The sequence below is a fragment of the Lipophrys pholis genome (assembly GCF_963383615.2).
Source record: "Lipophrys pholis genome assembly, chromosome: 17".
Lineage (NCBI taxonomy): Eukaryota > Metazoa > Chordata > Actinopteri > Blenniiformes > Blenniidae > Lipophrys > Lipophrys pholis.
In genome coordinates, this window is record NC_137643.1 from 13,592,404 (window position 1) to 13,620,297 (window position 27,894).

The 27,894-nt window shown below is 42.2% G+C and overlaps 1 protein-coding gene across 1 annotated transcript; it reads left to right on the forward strand.

Moving 5' to 3' along the window:
* The first annotated feature begins 9,762 nt into the window (after positions 1–9,762).
* On the forward strand, positions 9,763–27,676 carry col1a2 (collagen, type I, alpha 2). The gene is given in 50 exon segments (XM_080485091.1): positions 9,763–9,958; position 9,960; positions 12,978–13,013; positions 13,432–13,515; positions 14,151–14,207; positions 14,449–14,493; positions 14,624–14,677; positions 14,800–14,853; positions 14,967–15,020; positions 15,147–15,200; positions 15,711–15,764; positions 15,885–15,929; positions 16,070–16,168; positions 16,414–16,467; positions 16,747–16,845; positions 17,020–17,064; positions 17,255–17,353; positions 17,501–17,554; positions 17,659–17,766; positions 17,869–17,922; positions 18,011–18,109; positions 18,266–18,319; positions 18,444–18,542; positions 18,664–18,717; positions 18,830–18,883; positions 19,017–19,070; positions 19,368–19,421; positions 19,514–19,558; positions 19,715–19,813; positions 20,002–20,109; positions 20,219–20,272; positions 20,388–20,441; positions 21,915–21,968; positions 22,063–22,116; positions 22,212–22,319; positions 22,503–22,556; positions 22,948–23,001; positions 23,100–23,261; positions 23,373–23,480; positions 23,587–23,694; positions 23,845–23,898; positions 23,982–24,089; positions 24,190–24,243; positions 24,361–24,468; positions 24,620–24,673; positions 24,984–25,091; positions 25,249–25,492; positions 25,604–25,788; positions 25,886–26,128; positions 26,285–27,676. Coding segments are annotated over 50 exon segments (4,053 nt in total). The 5' UTR covers positions 9,763–9,890; the 3' UTR covers positions 26,432–27,676.
* Positions 27,677–27,894: the final 218 nt, after the last annotated feature.

A 27,894-nucleotide genomic window follows, 5' to 3' on the forward strand; every position in this document is an offset into this window, starting at 1 on the left:
AAGTAAAGTGAACTTGGGTCACAGTGTCGTGTTTTGAACAAATATTTTTGACCTCAATACTAGATACATTTATGTGAAGATGCTAACTTGGATTTTTTTTTTTGTCGGTTTCACAGATTCAATTAAGTTACATTTATTTTGTCATAAGTCAAGGCTGGGCTTGTTTGATCGACACATTAATGCATTTCTTATATAATTGAGTTGTTCAGTTGAATCCAAACATTCAAACCGAGCAGAAAGAGCATAAATGTAATCAAGCAGATTGCACTCATGTTGTGCATTTTTACTGTTGCTCCATCAACGCTATATGATCAGTCACATTTATCCATTAACACACATCACAGTAAAGCTGGCGTGCTCTCTTCACTGGTGCTCATCTGGGTACTGGGAGCAACTTGGGCTTCAGTGCCGTCTCGTCCAGAAACACATGTGAATCAGACCTCTCCTCTTTGGATGGGATGATAACCGGCTGTACTGCCTGAGACACAGAGACTTCAAAGAGAAGGACATTTCTTTACAGAAAAACTACCTGGAATCTCCATCTTTACCAAAGAGCTCTAAATTAGAACGAGCACTAACTCCGAATGATGTATAAACATCACTGGTTGGTTTCATAGTTAGTGTAAATATCATTAATCTTAAAATCGATCACATACACATAAGTGAAACCCTTTTTTTCCTCGTGCTCCCTGAAGTCGATGCAAGCTGTGCAGGACCCAACAGTTTCGTGGAGCGTTTTCCTCTTTCCCATCTGTGAAATCGTTTAAGTGCGGAGGAGGTCTGGAGGAGTCGTTTTACTTCCTTGTTGTCACCCTGACTGCAGCATTCAGAGTGAAGCCAGATACTGAGTTTCGAACAAACACTTCGCTGAGTAAACCTGGATGATTTTACATCCATATTTCAAATTTTAGATTAATCTCTCAGAGTCATTCCACTTTCAATTTGGACATCAGTGTGCATCTGATCAGTCTTATAATGTCCCGAATTAATTCATTATTAGGGGGATAAAGTTGGGAAAAGCTGCTTTGTTTTTGGGATTCCCTCTTAAAGCTTCCTGTGCTTTTCACTAGACATGGTAGATTTGAGGTCCGGTATGAGGAGACTGACATGTGCGGCTGAGGACCTTTTTCTTTTTTTTTCTTCAACTTTGACCCCACCTCCATAACTCTTGTTTGCCACCAATCCCTTTTCTCCCATCTCTTATGTGTTTACAAATCTCGAAACAAAGATAAAAAGAAGAAGGCTGGAAAGAAGATAAAAAGAAACCAGAACCATTTTCTGAAAAGGCAGCAGAGTGTGAGGATGCAGCTCTTCAGGCTGAGCTGAAGTCATGGAAGCAGTATTATTGTGGCATGTGGGCCTTGCAGTGGGGGGAAACTATACTTTCCAGACTGGAAAAAGGGACTTGCAAAGATTCCTCCCTCCCGAAAGCTCAGCCAGTCGACAGCCATCACACCAAAATAAAACTCCAGAAACCAGAGCAATTTGAAAGGGGCGGAGAAATAAAGGGAAGTTCTGGGAGGAACTTAGAAAAGTCAACGGTCTCAGATTTCCATCGGTGTTCATACTGTAGTCATCTCGGTTTGTCTTCTATTCTTACTCTAAATGTATGAAGAGATGCTTTTCCCTATTACTAAATAGCTGTTTTATGAAGTATGAAGTGTTATTCAGCATTCAATAGTTTGTCTTTTCAGCCCAGTTTTGCACAGAGGATGGTCACGGATGGAGCGCATTGTCTTCCCTCTGCGGCGTGTCAACCGGGGCTCCGAGTGCATTTCCCCAGATGTGTAATGATATACGGCTGTGTTGAACTTGCTTCAAACCAGCCAGAGAGAGAGAGAGAGAGAGAGAGAGAGAGAGAGAGAGAGAGAGAGAGAGAGAGAGACTCTAGACAGCTGAACTCACTTAAATGTGTTCCTCATGTGTGCTGTAATATGGAAACGATTTCAGCTCGCTCCCTTCTACTCACCATAACCAACCAAGGGCTCAGCTTAACCCTTTAATCACCGGCACACGCTGGCTTCACAGTACAGGGCTCAGGCTGCTTTCTGTATCAAACCATGCAAAAATAAATCCAAATTCATTTGCACTTTCTGGGAAAGCATTCATCGGCAAACAAACACAATTCTGTCTGGAGGTGAAGGACTCAACACAGCTTCTGTTTCAATGCCAACAGCATGCACCACTGACAAAGAGCAACCGATGAATTCCAAATGTTGCAAATCTAGAAAACATACAAATAAAAAGTATTCACTTCAGAAATGTTTTACTGCTATTTTGCAGCTGAAACACTCCCTAAGTCAGAAGTGTTGCATCAATTTTTTGGAATGGGCCACATGGAGCTCTGAGACGTTGACTCTTCTCAATTCTACTCAAAACGAACACATCTTGTTATGTTTCATGGTTTCGATGCACCACCGGACCTGCTAAGCATCAGTTCTTCTATTTCTTTGCATGTTTTATTTGAAAATGAAAGAATTCAAATCATAACTTTCATCAATAAAGTCCATCGCAAACTACATACAAAGAGAAAGCCCAAAATAAGCATTGCAGTTGTATTGCATGTTTTATATAAACATCATTTTCATTTAATTTGTAGTTTTTCATTACATAGCTCAAAGACCAGGTGTAGGCTGCAGGCCTGCTCTAAAGTTGCCTAAAAAGTTCCAACACCATGTGTGTATTGTGTACAATATGGTTCTCAAGTAAGATGCAGTAAAACAAACAAACAAAAAATATCAAAATGCAAACATTGATTCACAGTAACTACACATAGTGAAAAAAAGTCAACTGATGAGAAGGAACTGTGGGAGAAACAATGAGTACCCTAGGTCCAATGTATGGATGGATGGATGGATGGATGGATGGATGGATGGATGGATGGATGGATGGATGGATGTGGACATCACCACCATAACCTTGACTAAACTCTGTCATGAAATCAACTTCATAACTCCGCCCCCTTTGCATATTTATGCAGCTTTTCAGAAGAAAGAGAGAGAGAGAGAGAGAGAGAGAGAGAGAGAGTCTACATCAAATCTACATTCACTTTACAATCGCTTGCTTCACTCCTTGAGTTGGACCTGGTTTTTTTTTCTTCCTTTTCTCAAACCACGACGCAGCTCTATCTAGCAATTAGCTGCCTGCTGTGGACTCTGCTGACATTGTGTGGGGATATTTCTGTCACGTTTATTATGCCTTTGCTGACCAGACTGTGAGTCATGTGGACATGCAGGCAAACTAACCATGTGGTGATCCCAGCCAAGGGAGGTGCCCTGCTTTGATTTCCATCCTTCTTCCTTCTTATTTTTTTTGTGATTCTCACGTTTCCTCTTCTCGTCTCGTGAACTGACAGAAGTTTATTGGGGGAAATGAGTTTTGCTCGATTCAAGTCAATCGATAATTATTTTTATTTTTTTTAAGTTTATCACGATGCAGAAGAATAATTCCCCATGACTCACCGATTCCCCCACTCACTTATGTTTCCTGACACATATTTATACTCTCACCCCAACCCCTGCACCCCCCCCACACGCCCCCTAACTGACTTTAGAGCAGCTCCTCAATAACCCCACCTCTCCGCAGCTCAAGCCTAAATACTTCAGAAATATATTCCAGTGGAAACAGCCTGCAGACGTGATAGCCAGAGACAGTAAAGCCCGAGAGGGAGGACGAGACAAAAAGATAGAACTGGTGACAAGGGCAGAGGGAGACACTGAAATAACACCAGGGGATCGAGGGAAAAGCAGTGTTACATATGCAGAGACACGTCACACACTTGGGCAGCGTGTCATAGCATTTAAAACACTTAAAGTAAATGAGGACTTGAAAATCTGGGCTCGTCTTTTACTGTTCCTTCCTCTCCGGGTGCTACACCGTCAGGCAGTAATGCCAGTGGCCTCAGCATGCTGATATTCGCCGAGGCCTGTCGAGCCAACGAGGAAGCTAAATTCTTTGACCCAGCCTGCTTGTTTCATCGTACTTCAAGACTCGTGCAAGTGCCTGCAGCTTCTTCACAGCAGCATAGAGAAGAAAGCAGCTCCAGATGAACTCAGCCTCTCTTCTTTTTTTTTTTTAAACAGTTGAACTTGAATTCAAGCGTGTTACCTATTATTGCTTTGAAGGGCGCTCACCAGAGTTTGAAATCAGTCTTAAACAGCCTGGGATTTTGTTCATGAATTGGAAATGATGGCATCTCGTGCAACAAAGAATAGTTAAAGTGTTATTTCATTGGGGTGATGGGTATATCTCGCTAACTTAATCAGATAAATCACATTGATTTATCAGAAATAACTGTCACAAGAACAATGTTTGGATGTGACAGACAATGTAAAAAAAATATGCAAAATGAGAATTTAGAAAATATTGTTTCTCCCATTAAGTCACAGTTGTCCAGAAATTAAGTTGCCACTTATTTCTATCAGTCATAACATTGATTTAAGGCTGCACATAAACTAATTAACTTTTCGAGGATTTAAAATGACTTTTAAATGCATTGAAGCTCAAATTGTTTTGACAACAAGCCTGAGCCTTTGATTCTGCAGAAACTGTTCAACTGCAAGGTCAAAAGAAACCATAGCTGGATTTCATTTTGAGATATTTTTATTCATATTGTGCCACTAAATAGGAGTGAAAAGGATGAAAATGAACAAAATCTACTTTTTAGCACAGTTGAGTTTGTGCTACTGAAAGTAGTGATTGTGATGTACAAAGTACTATCAAATACACAAATGGATTAAACGTTCCCACTTTAGAAGTAATGAAGGTCTTTTACTTTTTCCTATCATGAAATGAAACCAGTAACTTGAGAAAAGCAAATTTTGTCTTACTAAGACTAAGACCCTGCATGTAGTTTTAGTGATGCTGTCACATTTTTGATGGGCGGTCCGGGCAGCTGAAGTTTGAAGTTATCTTTTGGAAGCTGCTTCACGATCAGGGTGACTGTATCACAATGAAAAGTAGTTTCAACAAAAGCGCAAACTAAGATGTATTGTCAAAGTGAGAATCCCATATTGGATAGTGGATACAGATTCATTTGAATGCTAATATTTATTGTTGGATATTTTTCGAGTTGCTGTCAGAAGGACTGAAACAAGCCAAGTATTATTCACAATAAACAGGCGTTTGGTGAAATATTAAATGAGGATTCTATTTCAACAAAAAGAGATTGGACTGCAGCTCAAATTCTGAAGATGGATGGATGGAAAGTTGCTGTTTTGTACACTATACTTGTTTTGCTGTCTGACACGTGCTCACAGTCGAACTGATAAAGTTAAAAACGTGTCACGGGGGCTTTTACAAATCCGTGTTCGGTTGTTGAGGGTTGGAAAAAAGTTTTTTATTCTATTAGTTACCAACAAAAAGCTAGAAAATGATGAAGCTGATGAGTCTCTTTACAATTACGTTCAAGTAACTACTCAAAAGACACGGTGTTGTTTGTCCAATTTCTCAAATGGAACCTCCATCAGACTGTTGGTAAAAGTGTCATCGTGTTCAGTTTCTCCTCCAGAGTTCAGTTGCTGTGTGGAAAGTAAGTTGCGAGTCTTCAGCACATAAAAAGAGAAGAACTGCCTGGAATATGGGCTGTAATTTAAAAACCTCAACCGCCCCTGCATGTCTGCTAGTGTGTGTGTGTGTGTGTGTGTGTGTGTGTGTGTGTGTGTGTGTGTGTGTGTGTGTGTGTGTGTGTGTGTGTGTGTGTGTGTGTGTGTGTGCGTGTGTGCGCGTGTGTGTGTGTGATGCCTTTAATTAGTGCCTTCACCGCTTTGTGTCTATCACAGAGGGCTGTACGTCTGAACTCTCCATTTCATTCTTCTCTCTTCCGTCTCTCTCTACTTCAGTCAGGATTGTGTCACCCTGATATGTGATGTGTGTATTTACTGCTTCTATTTAATCACAAAACAAAATGAGGGTGTTTTTTTTCTGCTTCCTCGCTGAATTTCGCCTACAGATCCCCGTGGGTGTATGAGCGCGAGGGCCACATGGTCATGCTTTCATTTGTCTCAAATAAAATTATGTTTGGAAAAACTAATTAAGGCAGCCGTCATCTCTCAAAATCATTTCAAAACTCACATCAGATTTGAAACTGAAGAAAAAGTTTGGGAAAACTTAAAGCTGTTTTCTCTCTGTGGGGGTATACGTACTGAAGCCCCCTCCCTAACCTGAACAGATTGAACAAGTGTGTCAGGAAATTATAGGAAATGTCGGAAGATATCACTTAATGAAATAAATGCTTTTTGTATACTAGTATAAAATCTGTATCCTGACTTCATCTACCTTCATCCAGTCCCAAACCTGTGCAAAGTGCAGTAAAAGTGTCTGAACCAGTTCAGGAACAATGCAGCTGTCTTCCTGTCCAGCAGTGTTCATGTTGGACTGACAATCAGGTGCAGTCCTTTGCATTAGTGCTGCGTTGTGATCCTGAGGCAACTGTAAGTGGTTGCGTGTTAACTTGCTGAATCCAAAATCCAAAAGACTTTTAAACTACTTACTTCTTGACTTGACTATTTTAATGTCCTGTTATCAAAATTGTCCCAAATAACTGTTCAAGAAGTCTTTCGAGAGAGTACTGACATTAACTAGTAGGAGAGATCTCATCACTAAACTATTGGCTTCCGTTCATCGGCTTCCTGTGAAATCCGCAATAGAATTAACAAGCAGGTTCCCTCATATCTTGAAGAGCTGTTAGTCCCATATTACCCCAGGAGAACACTGTTTTCAGAATGCTGCTCACTGGAGGGTCTTAGGTTTTCTAAAGGTAGAATGAGAGGCAGAACTTTCAGCTTTCAGGCTCCTCTCATGTGGAACCAGTTGAGACTGACACTGTCTCTACTTTTAAGGTTGGATTTAAACTTTCCTATTTAATAATGCTTGAAGTTAGGGCTGATTCAGGCCACCCTGGACCATTTCCTAATAAAGCTGCTATAGGTTTAGACTGCTGGGAGACCTTTACTGATGTGAGCTTCTTTCCTCTCTCACTCTCCGTACAGTGATGTTCCACAATTACATGTCACTTACATTCTGTCTCGATCTGTACTGAACTAGAGGCTCATCAACGGAGCCTCCTGCTCCATCAAGTCCACAACTGAAACAGCAGAAAATAACCACTTCTGAACCGGTTCTGCAGGTTTCTTTCTGTTAAAATGGAGTTTTTATTTCCAGTGTTGCCTGTGCTTGATTCATGTGGAATAGTTCAGCTTGAGCTGACCTCGGAGCCTCCTCCCAGTGAAATGTCAGGTGACCAAGCGACACCCTGATCAGATGCCACACCCGCCTCAACTGGCAGGTGGACAGTCACTCGAGATATAAGGGGATGTGCTCCACCCACAATCCTCAACACTTAGCCCTGCTACCAAAACTGGAATATGACACTGGTACTTACAATTACACAGGCGATCAGAGAAGAACCCATCTGAGAGGATTAGTCTGCAGGTTCGGCCGGCAGCGCTGTGAGAGGCAGTGAAGAACAACTGATGAAGAAAAATCACTAAAGCTAAAGTTTTTTCTGTAAACTAAATAATCGACTAGTTAGTGTAGTTTTTATATTTCCCCCACAAGATCGTTTGTGTTTAAAACATAATCAATAAGCCCTGAAGACTGGGATATGTGCTTTGATCAAAAGTTAAACTAATGAACAGCTATTGTACAACTGCAGAACCAGATTTTAAATTTTCTCACATGGACACTGACACTTCTTGCCTGGAGGCTTGAATGAAGCAGTTTTAAGTGTATTTACTGAATATGTACCATCAGGTTGAACATTTTATGATGTTAAACCTACATAAGATAATTTTGCTATTTTATTTTTTTAAAGAATGTTTCCTTTCTATAATACTTGATTTGTCTGCTTTCCTGATTTTATTTCTTTATTTCTTTATTCATAGGCCAACAACAAGTGTCTTTAAAGTATATATATATTCTTTAAGAGGGAGAAAACAGATGATGATGTGGAGCTTTGCGGCCATCTTTGATTCCCTCCGCCTGTCTGGTCGCTCAGGGCCTCGGCTCTGCAGCTTACATGAGAACGTAGCAGTGAGCAGGAGCTCTGCCATTGTTAAAATAACACATTTCATCTCTCTTGCTCCACCTCTTTTTTTTTCTCTTTCCCTCTATCTCTCCAGTTTGACTCAGGAAAGAATTGAGGTTAAGTTTTCGGGGGTGAACATCACTTAGGTTTTTTTTCTTCCTCTCGCACAGAGGAGGGGTTTCTACTTTGGACCGGGAGAGGAAAGAAGACCTGTTAAAGTTTCAGTGGTAATTCTGAAAGGCCTGATCACGACTGAGAGGAACCTTTCTGACAGAGAAAGAGCAATATAGCAAAATAATTTGATTCGTACACCAGATTTACATTGTAGAATATAAAGGTCAATTAAAGTGTGCCACAAAGCTCAAAGCAATTGTTGCCCCACGAGACACAGAGCTGACACTAATCTATAATAAAGTGGAATGTGTTTACTTCAGAAATGTTAGGGGATTTGGAGTTTTCTTTCTGCATATGATGGGATGTTGAGATTCAGCTTGACGTTAGCCCAAATCTTCCCTCTTGGCCTTTCAAGTGATAGATTTCTTGCTTTGCATCAATAAATCCTCTATAGGAAAAAACAGCATGAAGCTTTATAAAGTAGAGGAATGATACTGTGGTTGATTTTACTCCCTGAAATGAATGGTGAGTTTGCAATATAGGAAGGCATGGAGGCCAAGCTCGGTGTTGTAGTGGTGGAAGAGATGACATGTCTGGTCATGTGGACAGGTAAGAGGTGCTGAGAGAGAGAGAGAGAGAGAGAGAGAGAGAGAGAGATATATGCTGAAACTGGATCTTTACTCACACACGTCTTATGTGTCTGAAGCTATAATAGTATATGGTGCATTTCACTCATGGACCTTTACTAAATTCTTGAAAGCGTTTTCATGTGTTTTAAAAAGTTTTGCAACTCTAACAGATCAAAAATTGTCAGCCATGAGTTAAATTCCAGATGTTGGAACAGAACAGGTTTTATTTTATAAAAGTTGAGGCAATGCTCTGTGCATATGGTCTGCTGTAGTGTGGAAAAAAATAAATATGACACAAAATATGCTTAGAGGTGTGACTGACATCGGTAACAACCACAAATAACGCAAAACTGAAGGTTGGTGCAACGCGGGGGGAATAGTCACTGCTCAAACATTGTGTGTTTGAAAAAAATCGGTGCGTAAAAGTTATTTGAGAAGCCCGCTCCAAATAAACTGAGAAGTTTCATTGAAAACACTTTACAAAGCTAATCCTAGCTCACTTTCCTCACAGTTTCTCAAAACAATCCGTCGGAAAAGGGAAAATGTGAGGTCCCTTTGTTGACCCCAAAAAATAAAGCCTATAGACGCGCATTAAACCGAGACACCTTTTACGCACGGAGCCAAACTGCGCGCAGGGATGAACACCCGGTGCCCGTGTGTCAGCGCCGGTACAGACACTGCGGATCCACAGCAAGCTGTAAAAAGGGAAAAAACGTAGGCCTCCTTCTTCCTTTTAAACCTCGACGCTGTCCACGTCCTCAAAAAGAATGGATCTAATTAAAACGTTGCACTCGTCATCATCGCCAGAGCTTTGCCAAACAGTTTCTGGTGCAGAGGAGGCAGGGAGATGCTGGACCACATGACTGACTCCGAGCTGCAGAGGGATGGGAGTCAGATTGGGTTTCTCTGCTCTCATTGGCCGGTGGGCTGACTTTTGACACGCAGACGAGGGACCCTCCTGCCGTATAAATAGGCCTGATAGAACTTTATTATTCTAGCATCACGGCAGCGGGTTTCTGCTACGTTTGGAGTTACTCGTGTTACCACAACTGTATGCCTGCTTGAAGGTGGTTTAAAAACAGGGGCTTAGCAGCACAAGGAGTCTGCATGTCTGCATAGACATGCTCAGCTTTGTGGATACTCGGATTCTGTTGCTGCTTGCAGTAACTTCATTCCTAGCAACATGTCAATGTAAGTTTGAAATATCTGCTCTTTTTTTTTCTCTCTATGATGGATATTTTTTCGGGTCCCACTGCTTCAGGATCTTGCGCTTGGCTTTTGATTGGGAATTACGCGAAGGTCATCCCGAAGACAGCTCTAAGCACTGCTGAATAAAACTCAACGGATCAGAGGATTCTTCACTTTTTCCGAGGATACAATAATGAGTTCATTAGTTTCCGAAAGGGAGAAGTTGTACTGCTGAAAAAAGAAAAAAAAAGTTTTCTCACTTTGAAAAAGGCGTTTAAGTTGTCGACGTAGTGTCTTTTTAAAACTTTTAATGCATGTGGAGTTATGAAAATAGGGCAAATGTGGATTTTCTTTAATAGATAGGATGAAAAGCTTTGTGGGGCGTTGTACACATTGTTCCATCCAGACGCCCAGGGAATGAAGCTTTATTATAGGGAACTGCAATGTCTCCCCCTGGTGGCCAGAAGTGCAAGCAACTACCTGGCATCGTTTAAATTTTTTCCTGACAAATTAATGTTCCCTTAAACTAAAGTACAAGTTTTTTAAATACAGTTAAACGTAGTCCAGTACTTTTTTTTAGTAACTTTATCTTGTACTTTATTTCTAGCTAATTTAAAATCCAGTTTGATGTTATTGAAAACATAAAATAATTTGAAATGACAATACATGCTTCAAAGCTGAAACCTCTTCACTTTTTAATCATGAACAAAAATGAAATAATCACGTAAAATTAAGTCTTACGCCACTTTGAGTGTCCAGGTGCGCCACCATGTGGTCCAGCTTGGCTATAACACAGAAAGTTCACTGGGAGGTCTCAGTCATGATCCAAACCCAAAGAGGGCAGCTTCACCTGGAACACAGAATAGATAACAGACGTACACATCAGTGAGGGATCCGTTTCATTAGATATACTGAAATCCACTTTTTTTTTAGACACCGCTATCACAAAATACAACTTTGTCTCAGTGACACGTGTGATACATCCCGATCACAAATGATGTTGATCTTGCCTTGTCTGTTGTAGCAAGATAAAGTATTTCTGTCCCAAGGGCATGAACTACCTGCTCAGGCCTGTTAGCAGCTGCCGTAGTCTTGATATCTGGAATGCTCGCGCACTTCGATTCACATTCAATACAGTTCACAGGAGTTCGCTTTCATTCTCAAACTGTGTAGACGTGGCCTTCAGATATAAACTTTAGGACCAGATGAGTGACAAAATATTCAGCCACTCAACAAGTGAACATGTGTGAACCCTAATTGTTTTTGACATGACAGTGTATAATATTGAACATTTTCTGTGATCTATCTAACACTGACTCAGATTAAGAATATACACAGCAGAACACTGAAAAAGCTCAGCTTTGTATTTCACATGAACAAATCTTTGCAGCTTGTTTTGGATGTGAAGTCAAGTCTTTACTGTTCTTACTCCTGCAGATGGCAGCTGCCAAGCGACAACATATGTTTTTAATCTTTTTTTCTGTCACAAAGGGAAAAATAAGACTTTTCCAAAAGAGGTTGAACTGTTGAATGAGAATATAGATGAATGAAAATGACTTTGTTCCATTTGCAGATTTTGCCCAAAAAGTGCTTTTTATGTTCTAATGGAGTATCCCTCTTTCTCCCCCTGTCTCCCTCTTCCTCCTCCTCCTCACCTCTCCAATGCCACAGACACGGTTAGTACACACGCATGCTCTCATGAAAACACCAGTATGCTGAAGATTGCTTTACCTTTTCACGTTGCCTCTTATTCCTCCAAAACCTCTGAAACGTCCCGTGAAAGACCGTGCTGGATGTTCTTGACCATTTGAGCAATCTCAACGATGTCAGAGTGGTTCACTCAGGAAATCTCTACCTCTGAACCAAGTTATTTCTCGCAGGTTTCTCCCTTCCTGTCCATGACTAGGTGAGGGTCCTATTGGCTAAAATTTGTGTCAATGAAAGCTAAAACCGCAGTGCTGAGGCACCCACGGGGCCTGGCACAAAGAATCCTTTCTGAGGACAGCAGAGAGGGGGCAGTGAGATATTTGCCCCCCAACAGCTGGCTCAGGATCAGTTTGGAGTCTTCAACTGCTCCTTGATTTGGATTTCATTTAGCAACTGAACCTTGTCTCAGACCAGTGGGCCCAGGCTGATATCTTACACCGAACACTTGGAAAGAAACTCAAGTGATGAGTTTTACTCTGATTTGATCAGTCTGTTCATAGTTGAGATTGCTTTCAACTGAGCATCAGTCAACGTGGTATCTGGAGTTTCAGCATTAACATTTTGTGACGAGCTTCTATCACTGCTAAAAGACTGTTGAATCTGGTTTGAGAACCTTTACAACGCTGCCTGTCAGCATCTTTTAGCAAATGCTGATAATTTACATCACACGCATATTCCTCAGCTCTAATCTCCTCTTCAGTGCTGCAGCTGCACAAGCATGTGTTGTGCATCACTTAGACAATATTTTTGCATGCAATATATTTTTTTTTTACAGTGCCCACTTTGTCATTGAGCTCATGTGCAAGGAATTAATTTACTATGCTTAATGCTTGAAATGCACACACAATAATGATATAAAGCTGTGAAAAGACGGAATAAATAAATCTTACATTTATTTATCCTCTTTTCTATTCAGAGTAGAGCCAAGGTGAGCACATATTGTCTTTATGTGTGGTTTAGCACCTAGATTGTGGCCTATCGGATGTCTGCATGCAGAATTTAGATCAGAAAAGCAGAGAGGGCCTCTTAACGGTATTTGCTCTGATCATTGAAATGTATGTTTAACTTGCTTGCCCTCGCATTGAAAGGCCAAGTCTGTTTATTCACACATTTTATTGACAACGACAAATGTCAGAAGATTTGAATACAATTCAAAACTGGTTGCTTTCAGTCACATTTAAGTGTAACACATTTAGACTAGCAGCAGCAGCCTGCTTTGTTGGAGGGATGGTTTTGAAGTTGACGTGTTGCTCAACCAAACGACTGAGTCATCTGCTCTGTTTCGCTCTGACTGAGTGATTTTTGTACCGCAGGGGCCCAGAGGAGACAAAGGACCTCGAGGTGACAGGGTAAGCTGAAGTGAAACTCTACTGCCTTTATCAAACATTAAAAATGTAGCTGAAGTATTTCTTATCAGAGATATTTGAGAAACTTTCTTGGCAAAAAAAAAAAAAAAAAAAAAGTTTGTTGATGTCATGTGACCTTTTAACCTCGGTTGGCCACACCCCTTTCTTTACATGACCCAGAGCCCCAGATTCTTGATACATTAATAAATTAAACAGATGTGAATGGGCGATATTTAAGACTTTGATTTAGTCTGTTGCTACATATTCATGCTATTGCTAAATTCGATAATCTATCTTCTAAAGATTTGATTTTCATGAGAGACTGAATTTTGATACTGAGACATTACCACTGCATCCTCAAATATCAGCAGCTCTTCAAGTAAAACTGTAATTATTTACTTATGCTACCTGTGTTTTACAGGGTCCCCAGGGCCCAAATGGAAAAGATGGCAAACCCGGACTCCCTGGACCCGCTGGCCCCCCTGGTCCCCCTGGACTTGGAGGAGTAAGTTTGATGTTTAAACTCTTGGGGGTGGGGGCGGCGGGGGGAGCAATGTGCTTTGATACAGGTTTATTGTGAACTTAGGCCAGAACATTTAGTAATGTAATCTGTTGTTGTGAAATTATTTATTATTATAAAAACTGTGAAATACAAACCTGCAACAGATGAGTCTTGAGTCAGTATTGCACGACTTTTGAAATCAAAGTGCGCACCACATGTACAAGCAACATACATCCTTGACCTCTGTTGACCTTATGGCCTCATTTCATAATGATCACATGACCTTTCACCTTTTGTTCTTTACCTATTTTGACCATAAGGCCTGAAACGACATGTATGTACGAACCTTCAAAATGACAAGATGCAGTTTTTTTGTAATTAACCTTTAACGGGGAAAGTAACTCTTAAGTTGCCGTCGTAACAATGTTATTATTTGTTTGAAAAAGCTTGCTGGGCCTGTTCATTGCACATTCAATTATTTTGCATTCTGAATCTACAACTGTCACCTTGAGCAATACAAATCACCTCCTTTATGTGACTGCTTCACTTTTTTCGTAGTCATAACAATTAATTTTGATGTAGCTTTATAACTATTTTTGCAGGTTAATAATTGCGTCCTTATTTTTCACTTTTTACAGAACTTTGCTGCTCAGTATGATGGTGTAAAGGCTCCCGACCCTGGCCCTGGACCCATGGTGAGGCTTCATGCATCAGTGTATTCAACAGTGCAGCCCACGTTTCAGGACGTCTAGACTACGCCTGTGTAGAAAACAGCTGTTATTGCAGAAAAAAATTAAAATAAACGGCATGACGGTGCATGATGGATTCCTGTACTTTCTCATATTTCAAATTGTTCAGACTGTTTCAGTGGTGCTTGTAAGAAGGATAATACAAACCTTAAAAATGACATCTGAACTTGTTTTTTCTGTGTTACAGGGCATGATGGGACCCAGAGGACCTCCCGGACCTTCTGGACCCCCTGTAAGTGCAAAGTCACACTAGGATTTACCAACATAAACATCTTTCGAATGAATAACTCACAATGCTGTCACACTTTTTTATTCTGCATTTGCATCATAACTGATTGCATTACCTTTCCTCTTCTTTAAAGGGATCCCAGGGACACACAGGACATGCTGGTGAGCCCGGAGAGCCTGGACAGTCTGTAAGTGTTTCCCTCAAAATAGTCCAGATTTCTTCATTATGTGTGTTATCGTGACATGTTTGATAGCACTTGTTTGGAGACTTACTTAGTATGAAGTACCAATCTCTGCTCTTGTTTTCCAGGGCCCTGTTGGTGCCCGCGGACCCCCTGGGCCTCCCGGTAAATCTGGAGAGGACGTACGTAAACATTTGTGTTTCCACGAGCATTTTGAATGAGCTGCTACTACTTGCTGACAATGGCATCCATAGCGTCAGAGTCTGATGGTAAAATGTCTCTTGGTAACCTACAGGGTAACAACGGTAGACCTGGCAAACCTGGCGACAGAGGTGTCGCAGGACCTCAGGTAAGAATCTCTTTTCCAAAACATTGAAATCAACATAGACACTGTCAACGCAAACATATGTGCCTTGCAGTGTGTGTGTGTGCAATGGCGTGCAAAGCTAATAGGTTCTTTGCCTGTGAATTGCAGGGTGCTCGTGGATTCCCCGGAACTCCCGGACTTCCAGGAATGAAGGGACACAGAGTGAGTGTCCATCTTTCATTCGGATCAATCTGAGCCTACCTGCTCCTCCCTACACACCCGAAGCCCCGCGGCCATGAAACTCATGCCCCGGAGCAGTAATACAACGAGGAAGATACACCATTGCTGTGTTGGAAGTGGACCTATTAAACCTTCTAAATGAGCATCACTGGGAAGGACTGAGGAACCTGCCTCTCCAGTCAAACGCGATGATGGCTTCCATTGATGCTGTCCACTTTTAGTTTGTTTATTGGGAAAAATAAAAAATGGCTGACCAGCCTGGAAGGAGCTGGCTCTACCCCAGAGAGCTCTGCTCGTGGCTGGTACTACGAGAGTCTTCCATGTCCAGTTCAGAAGCATGTAAAGTGACTGATACAAGGTTTTGAAGGTCCACTTTTGTCCACATTTTCTTTATCACCTTTATGATATATGGAAGAGTGAGCCACCGTTTTTACACTACTGCTGCTCTGAAAGTGATTTCTCTTCGATCATCACTGGGCTTCTGTGTTTCAGGGTTACACTGGTCTGGATGGACGCAAGGGAGAGCCCGGTACCGCTGGCGCCAAGGTAAGGCATCAGCAAAAAGCTTTTACTTAAGATGTACGGTTAATTTTATGAGTTAATATCCGGAAATCTTCCACTGTTTCAAGAAGTCTCATCACACTAATTTCCCCGACTCTCCTGTAGGGTGAGAATGGTGCTCCTGGATCTTCTGGAAGTCCTGGTCTGGCTGTAAGTTCTGACTTAAGCTTCATTTTTTTTTTATTCGCAAAACCTTTGGAAAAAAAAAAACAAACATTGCATTTATCAGCGTCATGGTGGATGCGTTTTTCTTGAAGAAGTGTCGGTAACAATGAGTGTCTAACCTTCAGGGATCTCGTGGTATGCCCGGTGAGAGAGGTCGCCCCGGCCCCGCTGGCCCTGCTGGTTCTCGTGGTGCTGATGGCAATGTTGGCCCCTCCGGCCCCGCTGTGAGTATTTGATCATTTGGCCCTAGGACTTACTTTATATATATATTTTAGAAGAAAAAAATACAAAGTGAGGATGTCAGTTGAATATATTTTCTGACTGAACATAAGTTATCTTCAGGGAGAAATCATGATGTAATGCTATTTTAGTGCCACCAGTCTCGGTCAAAACTTGAGTTCAACACTTTGACCTTAAAGTAAACTTTGACCCGTTAGTTGATATCGTGTCTCTTTCTGATTTTATCCAGGGTCCCCTCGGTGCTGCTGGACCCCCAGGCTTCCCCGGTGGCCCCGGACCCAAGGTGTGTGTGTGCGTGTGTGTGTGTGTGTGTGTGTGTGATGCCTCATCCTATTACATGACAAGTTCATGCTGAGGACCACAAACAGAGAGATTTTGTTGCCAAGGATCGGGCGAAAACCTTAAACCATCCAAACATCTCCTCACACTTTAACCCCCAGGGAATCAGTCACATACACAACAGCTTCCCAGACTGGACTTCTATTCATTTCTTTGATTGTTCTGCTTCAGTATAAACATTAACAAATTGTTGACGTGTTTTATTTTTTTTCATAATTTACAGGGAGAGATTGGACCTGCTGGAGCTAATGGCCCATCTGGACCTCAGGGATCTAGAGGAGAGCCTGGACCCAATGGTGCTGTTGGCCCTGCTGGACCAACTGTATGTTGACCAAGATTGTGTTTTGTTTTTTTGTTGTGATTTTGAAGTCGTTTCTCCTTAGATAAATCCATTCTGACATACTAGTAATAGGAAATAGAAATATACTGCCATTTTGTTAAAAGATGACCAAATCAAGAGTAATGACACAACTGATTTCTTGTACTTTCCCTTCAGGGTAACCCTGGTGCCAACGGTCTGAATGGAGCTAAGGGAGCAGCTGTAAGTATTTCACTTCTACCAGACATGCACATGTGCGTCAAAGGTCATCTAGAGTCACACTGACAGTGGTACTGGGTCAAACACAACACGTACAGTACTGCATAACACATATACAGGACATGTAAACTGGCTGAAATACTCAAAGGAGTTTCCTGATTCTCTAGCGATGACGTTGATGACTTGTGTTTAGGGCACCCCCGGTGTTTCTGGAGCTCCTGGATTCCCTGGACCTAGAGGAGGACCCGGACCCCAGGGACCTCAGGGTTCTGCTGGACAAAGAGGCCTTGCTGTAAGTACACAAACAATACATTTTTTTTTTTTTTTTTTTTTACAAAACCAAAACCTTTGAAGCATGCAGGCATTGATATATAGGGTATAGGCTCTATCATGTAGGATTAGATGGTTCTTTTGATTAATTCTTTTGATTGTATTTTAGGGAGATCCTGGTGTTCAGGGTGTCAAGGGAGACGGTGGACCCAAAGGAGAGCCTGTAAGTCTAACTTCTGCTTGTCTTCACTGATATGAAACTTCTCCACAATACAGTTGAAAACCCTCTACACGCACAGTTCTTGATCCTTCTGTCGCCATCTTCAGGGTAACGCTGGACCCCAGGGAGCCCCCGGACCTCAGGGTGAGGAGGGCAAGAGAGGATCCACTGGTGAGGCTGGTGCAACCGGACCTGCTGGTCTCCGTGGAGCCAGAGTGAGTATTAGACCATGGCCTCCAATAGCCGTGTGCCACCGATACTGCATTAAGAGCCCACGGTACGCGAACAACCTGTTAATGCCTGTGTGACTTGTGTAGGGTGCTCCTGGCAGCCGTGGCATGCCTGGTACTGAGGGAAGAACTGGACCTATTGTAAGTACACAACATGCAAACCTCGTAAAATATTTGCTACGTCATGAACTTTCAACCTCATAATACATCTCCACTGTCCTCCCTGTAGGGTATGCCCGGTGCTCGTGGTGCTACTGGTGCAGGTGGACCCCGTGGACCTCCTGGAGATGCTGGCCGTGGTGGTGAGCCCGGCCCAGCTGGTGCCAGGGTGAGTCTTTGCCTTAGAACTCGTGTTTAGCCTTGCTGGACTCAAGCTTGGCATTCAGACACCTCGGAGACGCACTTTCCTGTGTGATTTAGCCAGTTGAAGGCGACAGCTAACAGGACGGATTTACTGATGACTCCCTAATGTTTGATTTCATAGGGTCTGCCAGGTAGCCCCGGAAGTGGTGGACCCCCAGGAAAGGAGGGACCCTCTGTAAGTAAACCAACATTTTACTCTAAAGTAAAACTTTAAGACCTTTTCTTTAAGGTCTTATTTGCTCCCAGCATTTGCATTTGCTCCTCAATGAAATCATAACTGACCCTGTTTATTTCTCCAGGGTCCCTCTGGACAAGATGGCCGTGGTGGACCTCCTGGCCCAACTGGACCTAGAGGCCAGCCTGGAAACATCGGATTCCCCGGACCCAAAGGACCTGGCGTAAGTATATTTCCAAGAGAATGAAATCAAAAATCATAGTAATGCCTAAGGAGAGCTGTATCCTTTATTGATTGTTTTACTAGTTAATCCCAACATGTGTTCCACCTGTCTTTCACCTTAGGGCGAGGGTGGCAAGCCTGGAGAGAAGGGAGCCTCTGGCCCCACTGGACTGAGAGTAGGTCCAACCCCCTCTATTTGAAAACATATAGCGAATGTCACCATCTGCAAATACACAACGGAGGAACTACTGTCAGTTCATGACATCATGTTTTGACCCTTTGTCTTAGGGATCCCCTGGACCTGATGGCAACAATGGAGCAACTGGTCCCTCTGGATTGTCTGTGAGTGTCCTTCCCTGCAGTACTTGAGAAAACTCTGACGAGATTTTAGATCAGTTCAGTACATTTGTCATTCAATAGTGATGACTAAGCGATTTCTAACACCAATAACCTTTTTGTCTCTGTTGTTCTGTAGGGTGGTCCTGGTGACAAGGGAGAGCAGGGACCTTCAGGAGCTCCTGGTTTCCAGGTTTGAATCCATAATTATTATTATTATTATTGTATGATTCAGAGATTCAGAGATTCAGAAAACAAATATGTTATTTCAGTCTTATCCTTGTTGTTTCTTGCCACCATACGAATGTAGGGTAAATAATACAAATCTCAAAGAAAGCATGATTTGTGGCAAGAATTACATTGCACTAAACTTGCTCTAAAAATTGGAAAGTGAAGCTGACGCATACACACTACGATCAATTCCCACTCATGAATTCCCACTTGTCCATGCTTCCCTGCTGCTGCTAAATTTGCAATTTAACTTTTTCAGGGTCTGCCTGGACCCGCTGGACCTGCTGGAGAGGGTGGCAAGCCCGGAGACAGAGTAAGCACACAGATGCACACAATATATAACCGACATTTTGGTAACAGTATTAGTGTTGTAGATCTCTGACACAACTTGTCTTCTCTCTGTAGGGAATCCCAGGAGACCAGGGAGTATCTGGACCTGCTGGTGCCAAGGTGAGCACGCCTGTCCAGACCACTGGCAGCACCACTGCTTGTCCAGCTTCCTAAAAAAACTAATATAAATTGTTGTCGTGGAAACACAAACGATCAGAAGAACATCTCCCTGTTTTTCTGTAAAGATTGACAACATATCCATGTGTTTTCCTCCAGGGAGAGCGTGGTAACCCCGGTGCTGCTGGATCTTCTGGACCTCAGGGCCCAATTGGATCCCGTGGACCTGCTGGAGCCCCTGGTCCTGATGGTGGCAAGGTAAAACAACATAACACATTTCTTATTTATTGGCATGTGCGGATTAAATTTTATGCATTTGCTGTTGGTCAGTGTAGTTCTTAAAAGTGGGGAAATGGTTACTTTAATAGAATGCACATTTTGTTTGTTTTTTCTAAGAAATACCTGTGTTATACAGCAATGTAACAGTTTCTTCTGTCTGTTTGCAGGGAGAGCCTGGTGCTGCTGGAGTTAATGGTGGTCCCGGACCTCAGGGACCTGGTGGTATGCCTGGTGAACGTGGAGCTGCTGGTACTCCTGGATCCAAGGGAGAGAAGGTACTTTTTATTAATATTATTATTATTAAATAGAAATCTACCACCTTCAGTTAATTTTCCAATGAGAATGTATTGGTTCTGCTTACACCATCCTCCCTCTGTCCCACAGGGAGAGAACGGACACAGAGGCCCTGACGGTAACGCTGGCAGAGACGGATCTCGTGTAAGTTCCCGCTCTACTTTATGAGCTTCATGTGAAATTTATGCTCATTGATTTCGTTTGTCACACAGTTTAGGTCACAGTTCTCTTCTCAGTGTCTTCTCTTTTCTCTTTCTAGGGTATGCCTGGACCTGCTGGACCCCCCGGACCCACTGGAGCCAATGGTGATAAGGTAATTCATTGCAATATTTATTCTTTTAAAAACAAATAACGTACAGAAATCACTACCAATTACAATATGTATTTTTCCTAATGTCATGTAATACTAAAATCACATGTATACTGGATTTTAATGTGTCCAGTTTAAAAATGGCTGCCACTAGTCAAGATGGCGGACGGTATCATCAAATGACCTCTAGTCACACGAGTCGCTCAGCTGTCATTGTAGAAATGTGAAAATATCACTCATTAATAATTCTGGATCAGTTTTATTAGGCGTTCTACTTTTTAGTGACAGCAATCAAAACAACATACCCCTCAAGTGGAGTCACCTCTGAACCTCAATCTCAACACTTCCCCCTACTGACCAACTTTTAGAACTGCAGCAATGATTTACTCGGAACTCAAAGTAATACTTAACGTTTTTAACAAGGTTGAAATATCTTGGGATTTTACATTTATTTATGTTTTTTTAGTAATCTTATTAGTTTTAGTCTATTTTTGTTTTTCTTTTTGCAACTTCAGATTTTGATTAGATTCTTTTTATTCTGCAAGCGGGTTGAATAATAACAACTCAACAAAATACATTTAGAGAATAGATAGACTGCCATCCATCATTCCAATGCACCTGCGCAGGACAAACAGCTTTAGGAAAAGAAGATGGGCAAAACAGCTTTTGAGATTAGGTGTACTTGGCGTTCTGTGTCAATGTCCACTTAGTCCACAGACTGAAGACACACATGAACATAGTCTGCAAGAGCTTGACATACAAATTAAACAAAGACATAAACAGCTTCCAAGTTTGATTATTTTACCAGCATAATGTAGAAGGGTTCCAGCAGCATTAACTGCAGCTGAATAACATTACAGGGAATGAATTAGACACTGAGAGTACACATTTATTTGATACAACACAACTGGGGAATTCAGTGTCACCTGGAGCTAATTAAGGATGTTTTCTCTTCAATTTTAGTTAGTTTGATTCTGTTTTGAAAGCATACAATAACTTTATTTTCATTTTATTTCAGTAACAAAATGCTTTTTCAATTGGAGTTTTGATTTTTTTTGGGGGGGGGCTTGTTTTTGTTATCTATAATAACCTGCAGAAAAATCAACCTAGCAGACAGAGAATATCAATATCTACTTGTAGTTCTAATTAAATGCTACCTTTTTTCATTCTTTATAAACTGATGTCACTTTTGTTGACTGTTTTTTACTGCAACAATAGAGGCAGGAAACCAACAAAACCAAACTGAATTCAGAAAAAGTCTCTTTACAGTGAATCAGGATTTTAAACTTATGGTTTTTTGTTTGACTGTCGGCCAAAATGGTTTGAATCCCACTTGCAACATGAAGGGCATCTAATATATAACCTGGTCCAGTCTTTGGTGCAAGTTGCAATAAACATACAATATACTTTTTGATTCAGGCTGAACTGGCCAGAACAGTTGTTCTATGAATGGACATTTATTTTTCTCTCTTCCAGGGAGAGAGCGGTGGCTTTGGACCTTCTGGCCCTGCTGGACCTCGTGGAGGCTCTGTAAGTACATGTGCTTGACTTCAGAGAAATCATCAATACGCACAAATCCTTTACGTTCAACTAAGAGTCTCACACCGCTCCTTATTGTGCGCAGGGTGAGCGTGGGGAGGTTGGCCCTGCCGGAGCTCCCGGATTTGCTGGACCCCCTGTAAGTACACAGCTAGTAACATAGAAATACTCCAATACATCGTGCACACACATACATCAAAAGGTTAATCCATTGTGTCCTACATCTACCTACAGGGTTCTGATGGTCAGCCTGGAGCAAGAGGAGAGCGCGGACCTTCCGGAGGAAAGGGAGAAGTTGGACCCTCTGGTCTTGCTGGACCCGCTGGACAGTCTGGACCTCCTGTTAGTACCAGTCATAGCATACACACACATACATGACCAAAAATGGAATCTCATATGGTCCACAGATCAGCGAAAAGTCAATCAGACCTGGTATACTATGGCATATGCATCATGTTGAGATGTGAGAACACTGACATATAACTGTGTCCATTTGTCTTTTTTTTTTTGTTGTTGAATGTCTAGGGTCCCTCTGGTGCTGCTGGACCTGGTGGTGCTCGTGGAGACACTGGTCCTTCTGTGAGTACTGAAACACACATATACACACGTAGTCACTGTCACACAACCCGAACCAACGGCTTTTTACATGAAGCGGGAGTCACAGATGCTGGCAGTGCATTAAGACTGAATAGATAGCATTGAAAATATACTGAAGATAAAACAACAAAAAATAGGATAGAGTTCATTTGATTAACTTCTAAAAGAAATGTAATATAAAGTGTGACAATACCTCATGTTACCTATTAGCTTTAAGCACATATGCAAAAAAAAAAGTCTATTTTTAGTGTATTCTGTTAATTTGATCACTTCTTTCAGTAGATGAAATGTTGTTATATTAACTCTTAAAACCCCTCACTTAACATATACCAAGGATGACCACTGTATAATTGTTTTGTGTGTTTCCGCTCAGGGTCTGACTGGTTTCCCTGGTGCTGCTGGCAGAGTTGGCCCTGCTGGACCTGCTGTGAGCACTAATTTTATATCCACCATCGTTATAAACTCAAACACACAGCATGCAAACGCACATCACATTATCCCACTCATCGTCTCTTCACCTCTCAGGGTATTGCTGGACCTCCTGGTTCTGCTGGATCCTCTGGCAAAGATGGACCTCGTGGTGCCCGTGGTGACTCCGGTCCCGCTGGACCTTCTGGAGAACAGGGAATGGTTGGCCCACCTGGTCCACCTGGAGAGAAAGGATCTTCTGGAGAGTCTGGTCCTCCTGTAAGTTGTAGCCAAGATAGAGGAATATCAACCAGATAGTTAGATATAGACGTAAAGGCATCAACATCTCTACGCTGACTGACGAGTGAATAATTTTGTCTTGATGTGTAGGGTCAACCTGGAGCTCCTGGAACTTCTGGTCCTCTTGGACTTCAGGGATTCGTTGGTCTTCCTGGTGCCAGAGGTGATCGTGGTTCTCCAGGTGGTGCTGGTACAGTGGTGAGTGCCCATTATTATTGACTGTGTCATCGCAAATCAAATCATAGCAAATGTTGAATTAGTGTGTGACAGACTTCATACTAATTTTCTGTGTATCATATCACAGGGAGAGCCTGGTAGACTTGGACCTCCTGGTTCCTCTGGAGCCCGTGGACCCTCTGGCAACATTGGTCTGCCTGGTATGACTGGACCTCAGGGAGAGGCTGGACGTGAGGTAAACATTTCAAATTTGTATCAATGGTAATAACAATAATAAAAACAAATTTCCATATATATGAAGAGAGGAGTACTAATAGTTCCCACTCAAATGGATGGTTGTTTCTTCAATCAATAAAACCTGATTATTTTTCTTTGCCACACACAGGGTAGCCCTGGTAATGATGGACCTCCTGGTCGTCCTGGAGCCCCTGGATTCAAGGTAGGGTTCAATTGCAGAGCTCTACACAGCTACAAATACTCTGTGCTTTGGCCTGTGAGTTCATATAATACGTATGTTTTTAGGGAGACCGTGGTGAGCCTGGATCTCCTGGTTCCATGGGACTTGCTGGTGCCCCTGGACCTGCTGGACCCACCGGAGGTGCTGGCAGACCAGGAAACCGTGGAGAGAGTGTAAGTCTTATCATTAATGCAATACCATTTTCAAGAATCACCTTACATGTCATTGTCTCGTTTCATTCATCCTTTTAACCTGGTCTTTTTTCATATTTAGGGCCCCGGAGGTGCTTCTGGAGGTGCTGGCCCCGCTGGAGCGAGAGGCGCCGCTGTATGTACCATTAACAAGTAGTCATGGAAGTAACAGGCAAAATTGTGCGCATGAAAAGGGTCTCACGCTCTAGAAACCTGATGCTCATGCCTTTGTCCTTGTGTGTGTTTGTTTTAGGGACCTGCTGGAACTCGTGGTGAGAAGGGAGGTGCCGGAGACAAGGGAGAGAGAGGCATGAAGGGTCTGCGTGGACATCCTGGTCTGCAGGGAATGCCTGGACCTTCTGTGAGTGACTGCCCAAATCACATAGTGTCCAAACAATAAACAAATATACAGTGATATGGACAAGTTTAGCAACATGGACAAAAACAAATTGGAAACTGCACCATTTTGTAAACACATGTACAAGAAAAAAATATATATTTCTGTCATTCAGGGACCATCTGGAGACAGTGGACCTGCTGGAGCAACCGGACATGCTGGACCCCGCGTGAGTGCCTACACATATAAAATATAGATGTTTGTTTGTTTTTTTTGCTATGTGGATCCATTGAAGTGTCACTGCAATCATTGTGAGTAATATTGAAAACATTAGCATAACTAGAAAACCAATTTCAGAACAGGACGGTGTATTCATATACTAACAGAAAAGAAGGAATGTTTCATTCTAACAAGATGAAGGCGGCTCATAATTATACAGTATACATTCAACATCAGCACCAAATTCAAGAGGTACACTAATTTAAAGCTGTATGTAATGCAGAACATTTGATCTTCTAATGTAATGTTCTCCTCTTCAGGGACCTTCTGGACCCCACGGAAACCCTGGTAAGGATGGTAGAGCTGGCGGCCATGGTACGATTGGACCTCCTGGTGCTCGTGGACCCCCTGGATTCTCTGGACCTGCTGTAAGCTCACCTTTACACTCACAATTTCTCCAGCTATTTGAGCATTACATTCAGTACTTTTTGTCAAATAGAAAGTTTAATCTGATAAGGATCAAAGCATCCCCTGCAATGGTTTCACTGTTAAGCAAATTTAAATTTATTGTCTTTTTCACCTTAGGGTCCTAATGGACCTCCTGGTCCTCCTGGACCTCCTGGCCCCTCTGGTGGCGGATACGATGTCTCTGGATATGATGAGTACAGAGCCGACCAGCCTGCTCTGAGAGCCAAGGACTACGAGGTTGATGCCACCATCAAGTCACTCAACACTCAGATTGACAACCTGCTGACTCCTGAGGGATCCAGAAAGAATCCTGCACGCACCTGCCGTGACATCCAGCTCAGCCACCCTGACTGGAGCAGCGGTAAGCTTGACATCCTCTGATATTGCCATGATGCAAATGCAGTCCAACAAGCCCAAACCCAGGAAGAAAAATAATGCACCTTCTCATGAACTATGTCTTTCTCCCATCCAGGATTCTACTGGATTGACCCCAACCAGGGCTGCATCAACGACGCCCTCAAGGTCTTCTGTGACTTCACCACCCGCGAGACCTGCATCCATGCCCACCCTGAGAGCATCGCCCGCAAGAACTGGTTCAGAAGCACCGAGGGCAAGAAGCACGTGTGGTTCGGAGAGACCATCAATGGCGGTGCTGGGGTGAGCGTCACAACACAACAAAAGCTAAAGACTACAAAAGAGAGGATCAGAAGGACAACCCAAGTAACATTGTCTTCATGCTCCTTGGTTGTTGCAGTTTACCTACAACGACGAGACCCTCAGCGAACAGAGCATGGCCACTCAGCTGGCCTTCATGCGCCTGCTGTCCAACCACGCTAGCCAGAACATCACCTACCACTGCAAGAACAGCGTTGCCTACATGGACGGTGAGAGCGGCAGCCTGAAGAGCGCCGTGGTGCTGCAGGGCTCCAACGATGTGGAGCTCAGAGCTGAGGGCAACAGCCGCTTCACCTTCTCCGTGCTGGAGGACGGCTGCACTGTGAGTCGCTTTCTGCTACCGAAGTTGCATTGTACTCATAAATGAGACATAATTCGATGTTTAAAATGCAGTTGAAGCTTTGTCGTTTTTTTGTTGCTAAGCCTAATTGTGTTATTCTGATCTCTAACCCTTCTTGTTGGTTCTTCATTCCTGCAGAGACACACTGGCGAATGGAGCAAGACAGTGATTGAGTACAGAACAAATAAACCATCTCGCCTGCCCATCCTCGACATTGCACCTTTGGACATTGGTGGAGCTGAACAGGAGTTTGGTTTGGACATTGGCCCAGTCTGTTTCAAATAAATAGACTCATGATAAATTAACACCGAAAAGAGAGAAAGAACGAAAAAACAAAAAAATCTCTGCCCTTCTTTCTGTGTTTTTTTTTTATACTGAAATGCTGATTTCTCCCTCCACATCCACTTGCTTAAGATGGGCAACTATCGGAGAGGACTGAACGGACTGAAAGGAGCGTTTGTGCAATGCAAATTAATACAGAAACCCAAGGGGACGCGGGAAAACACCTTGTTGTGGGACAACATGTCATCATTTTGTAAAAAATAAAAGAAGTGTAATAAAAACGCTGAAAGTATGCATCACTTTGTGGTCTTTGTATATCTTCCAAAGAGGAGGTTTAAAACCACAATTTCCATGAAAAAAGGTTTAAACTACCTCATGCCTGTACTTAAAGAAAATACTATTGACGAAACCTGGGTCCACAACCGAGATGTTCAGACTTCTAATGCTTCAAGCTATGTCCCGTATCGGAAGGTGCTCATTTACTTGAAGCAGAGATCTATGGTGCTAATGCAGCTGTGGAGCAAACCACTTTTTTACTGTATTACTTTGTATTGAACTTTGAGGAGTCGTGCATTCATTCCCTGATAACTCCCCATTTTAAGCAGGTGGACTGTTTCTCAATCTGATGTCTGTTTTTTTGTTTTGTTTTTTCCAAGTTGGGTTTTTTTTTTTTTGTTTCATTTTGTTTTTTGTTTAGGCTTTTTCACTCTTTTAATCCCATCCCTAGTGTTCATTCTGACAGCACAAACTTCACCCACTTCTGAATGGTTTTTAGGCGGCCTCTCTCTTTCAGAAAAAAAAAGAAAAGAAAATGACACCACAAAGTCTATTGTACCTATTTTGTATATGTGAGATGTTTAAATAAATTGTGAAAAGTTCTGAAATAAAGCATGTCCAATGTTCCAAAACACATACTGCAGTGACTTAAGTGCTTTTATGTTTCAGTTGACACCAATCAAGGTGTGTCACTGTATTTTGGTTTAAGTTTGGCTAATAATTTCAACTCCATCATTGACATGAACATCTTCCTATTGTGGAAGCACAGAACATATCAAGATTTACCTCCCCCTTCATCTTGCTCCTCAACGGTACATCCAGTTTCAATGTACAGTATATTTTGTTTCCCACTGTCAATGCCAATGTGTGATTACTAACGTGCATTGTGTTTTGTAAATATGCATCCTATCATGTTGCTTTTTTTCCTGCATAATACAGCTTTTGCATCCAAATAAATTTCTGTGATTTGGATCAAGGGTTGAATTGCGGTGCTGAGTGAATATAGCCATTCAGTGTGCGAACAGAGCAGTATTAGCGACATTATTTCCTATCTCATTTAAAAAAAATTATAAAAAAGAGATAATGATGAGTTTGAATACACTGTGATAAGGTGTGACCATCAAGTTGGGGTATGAAGAGTCCCTGAAAACAATAATCCAATGGCGCCTTCACTTGTAGAAGCAGTTTTG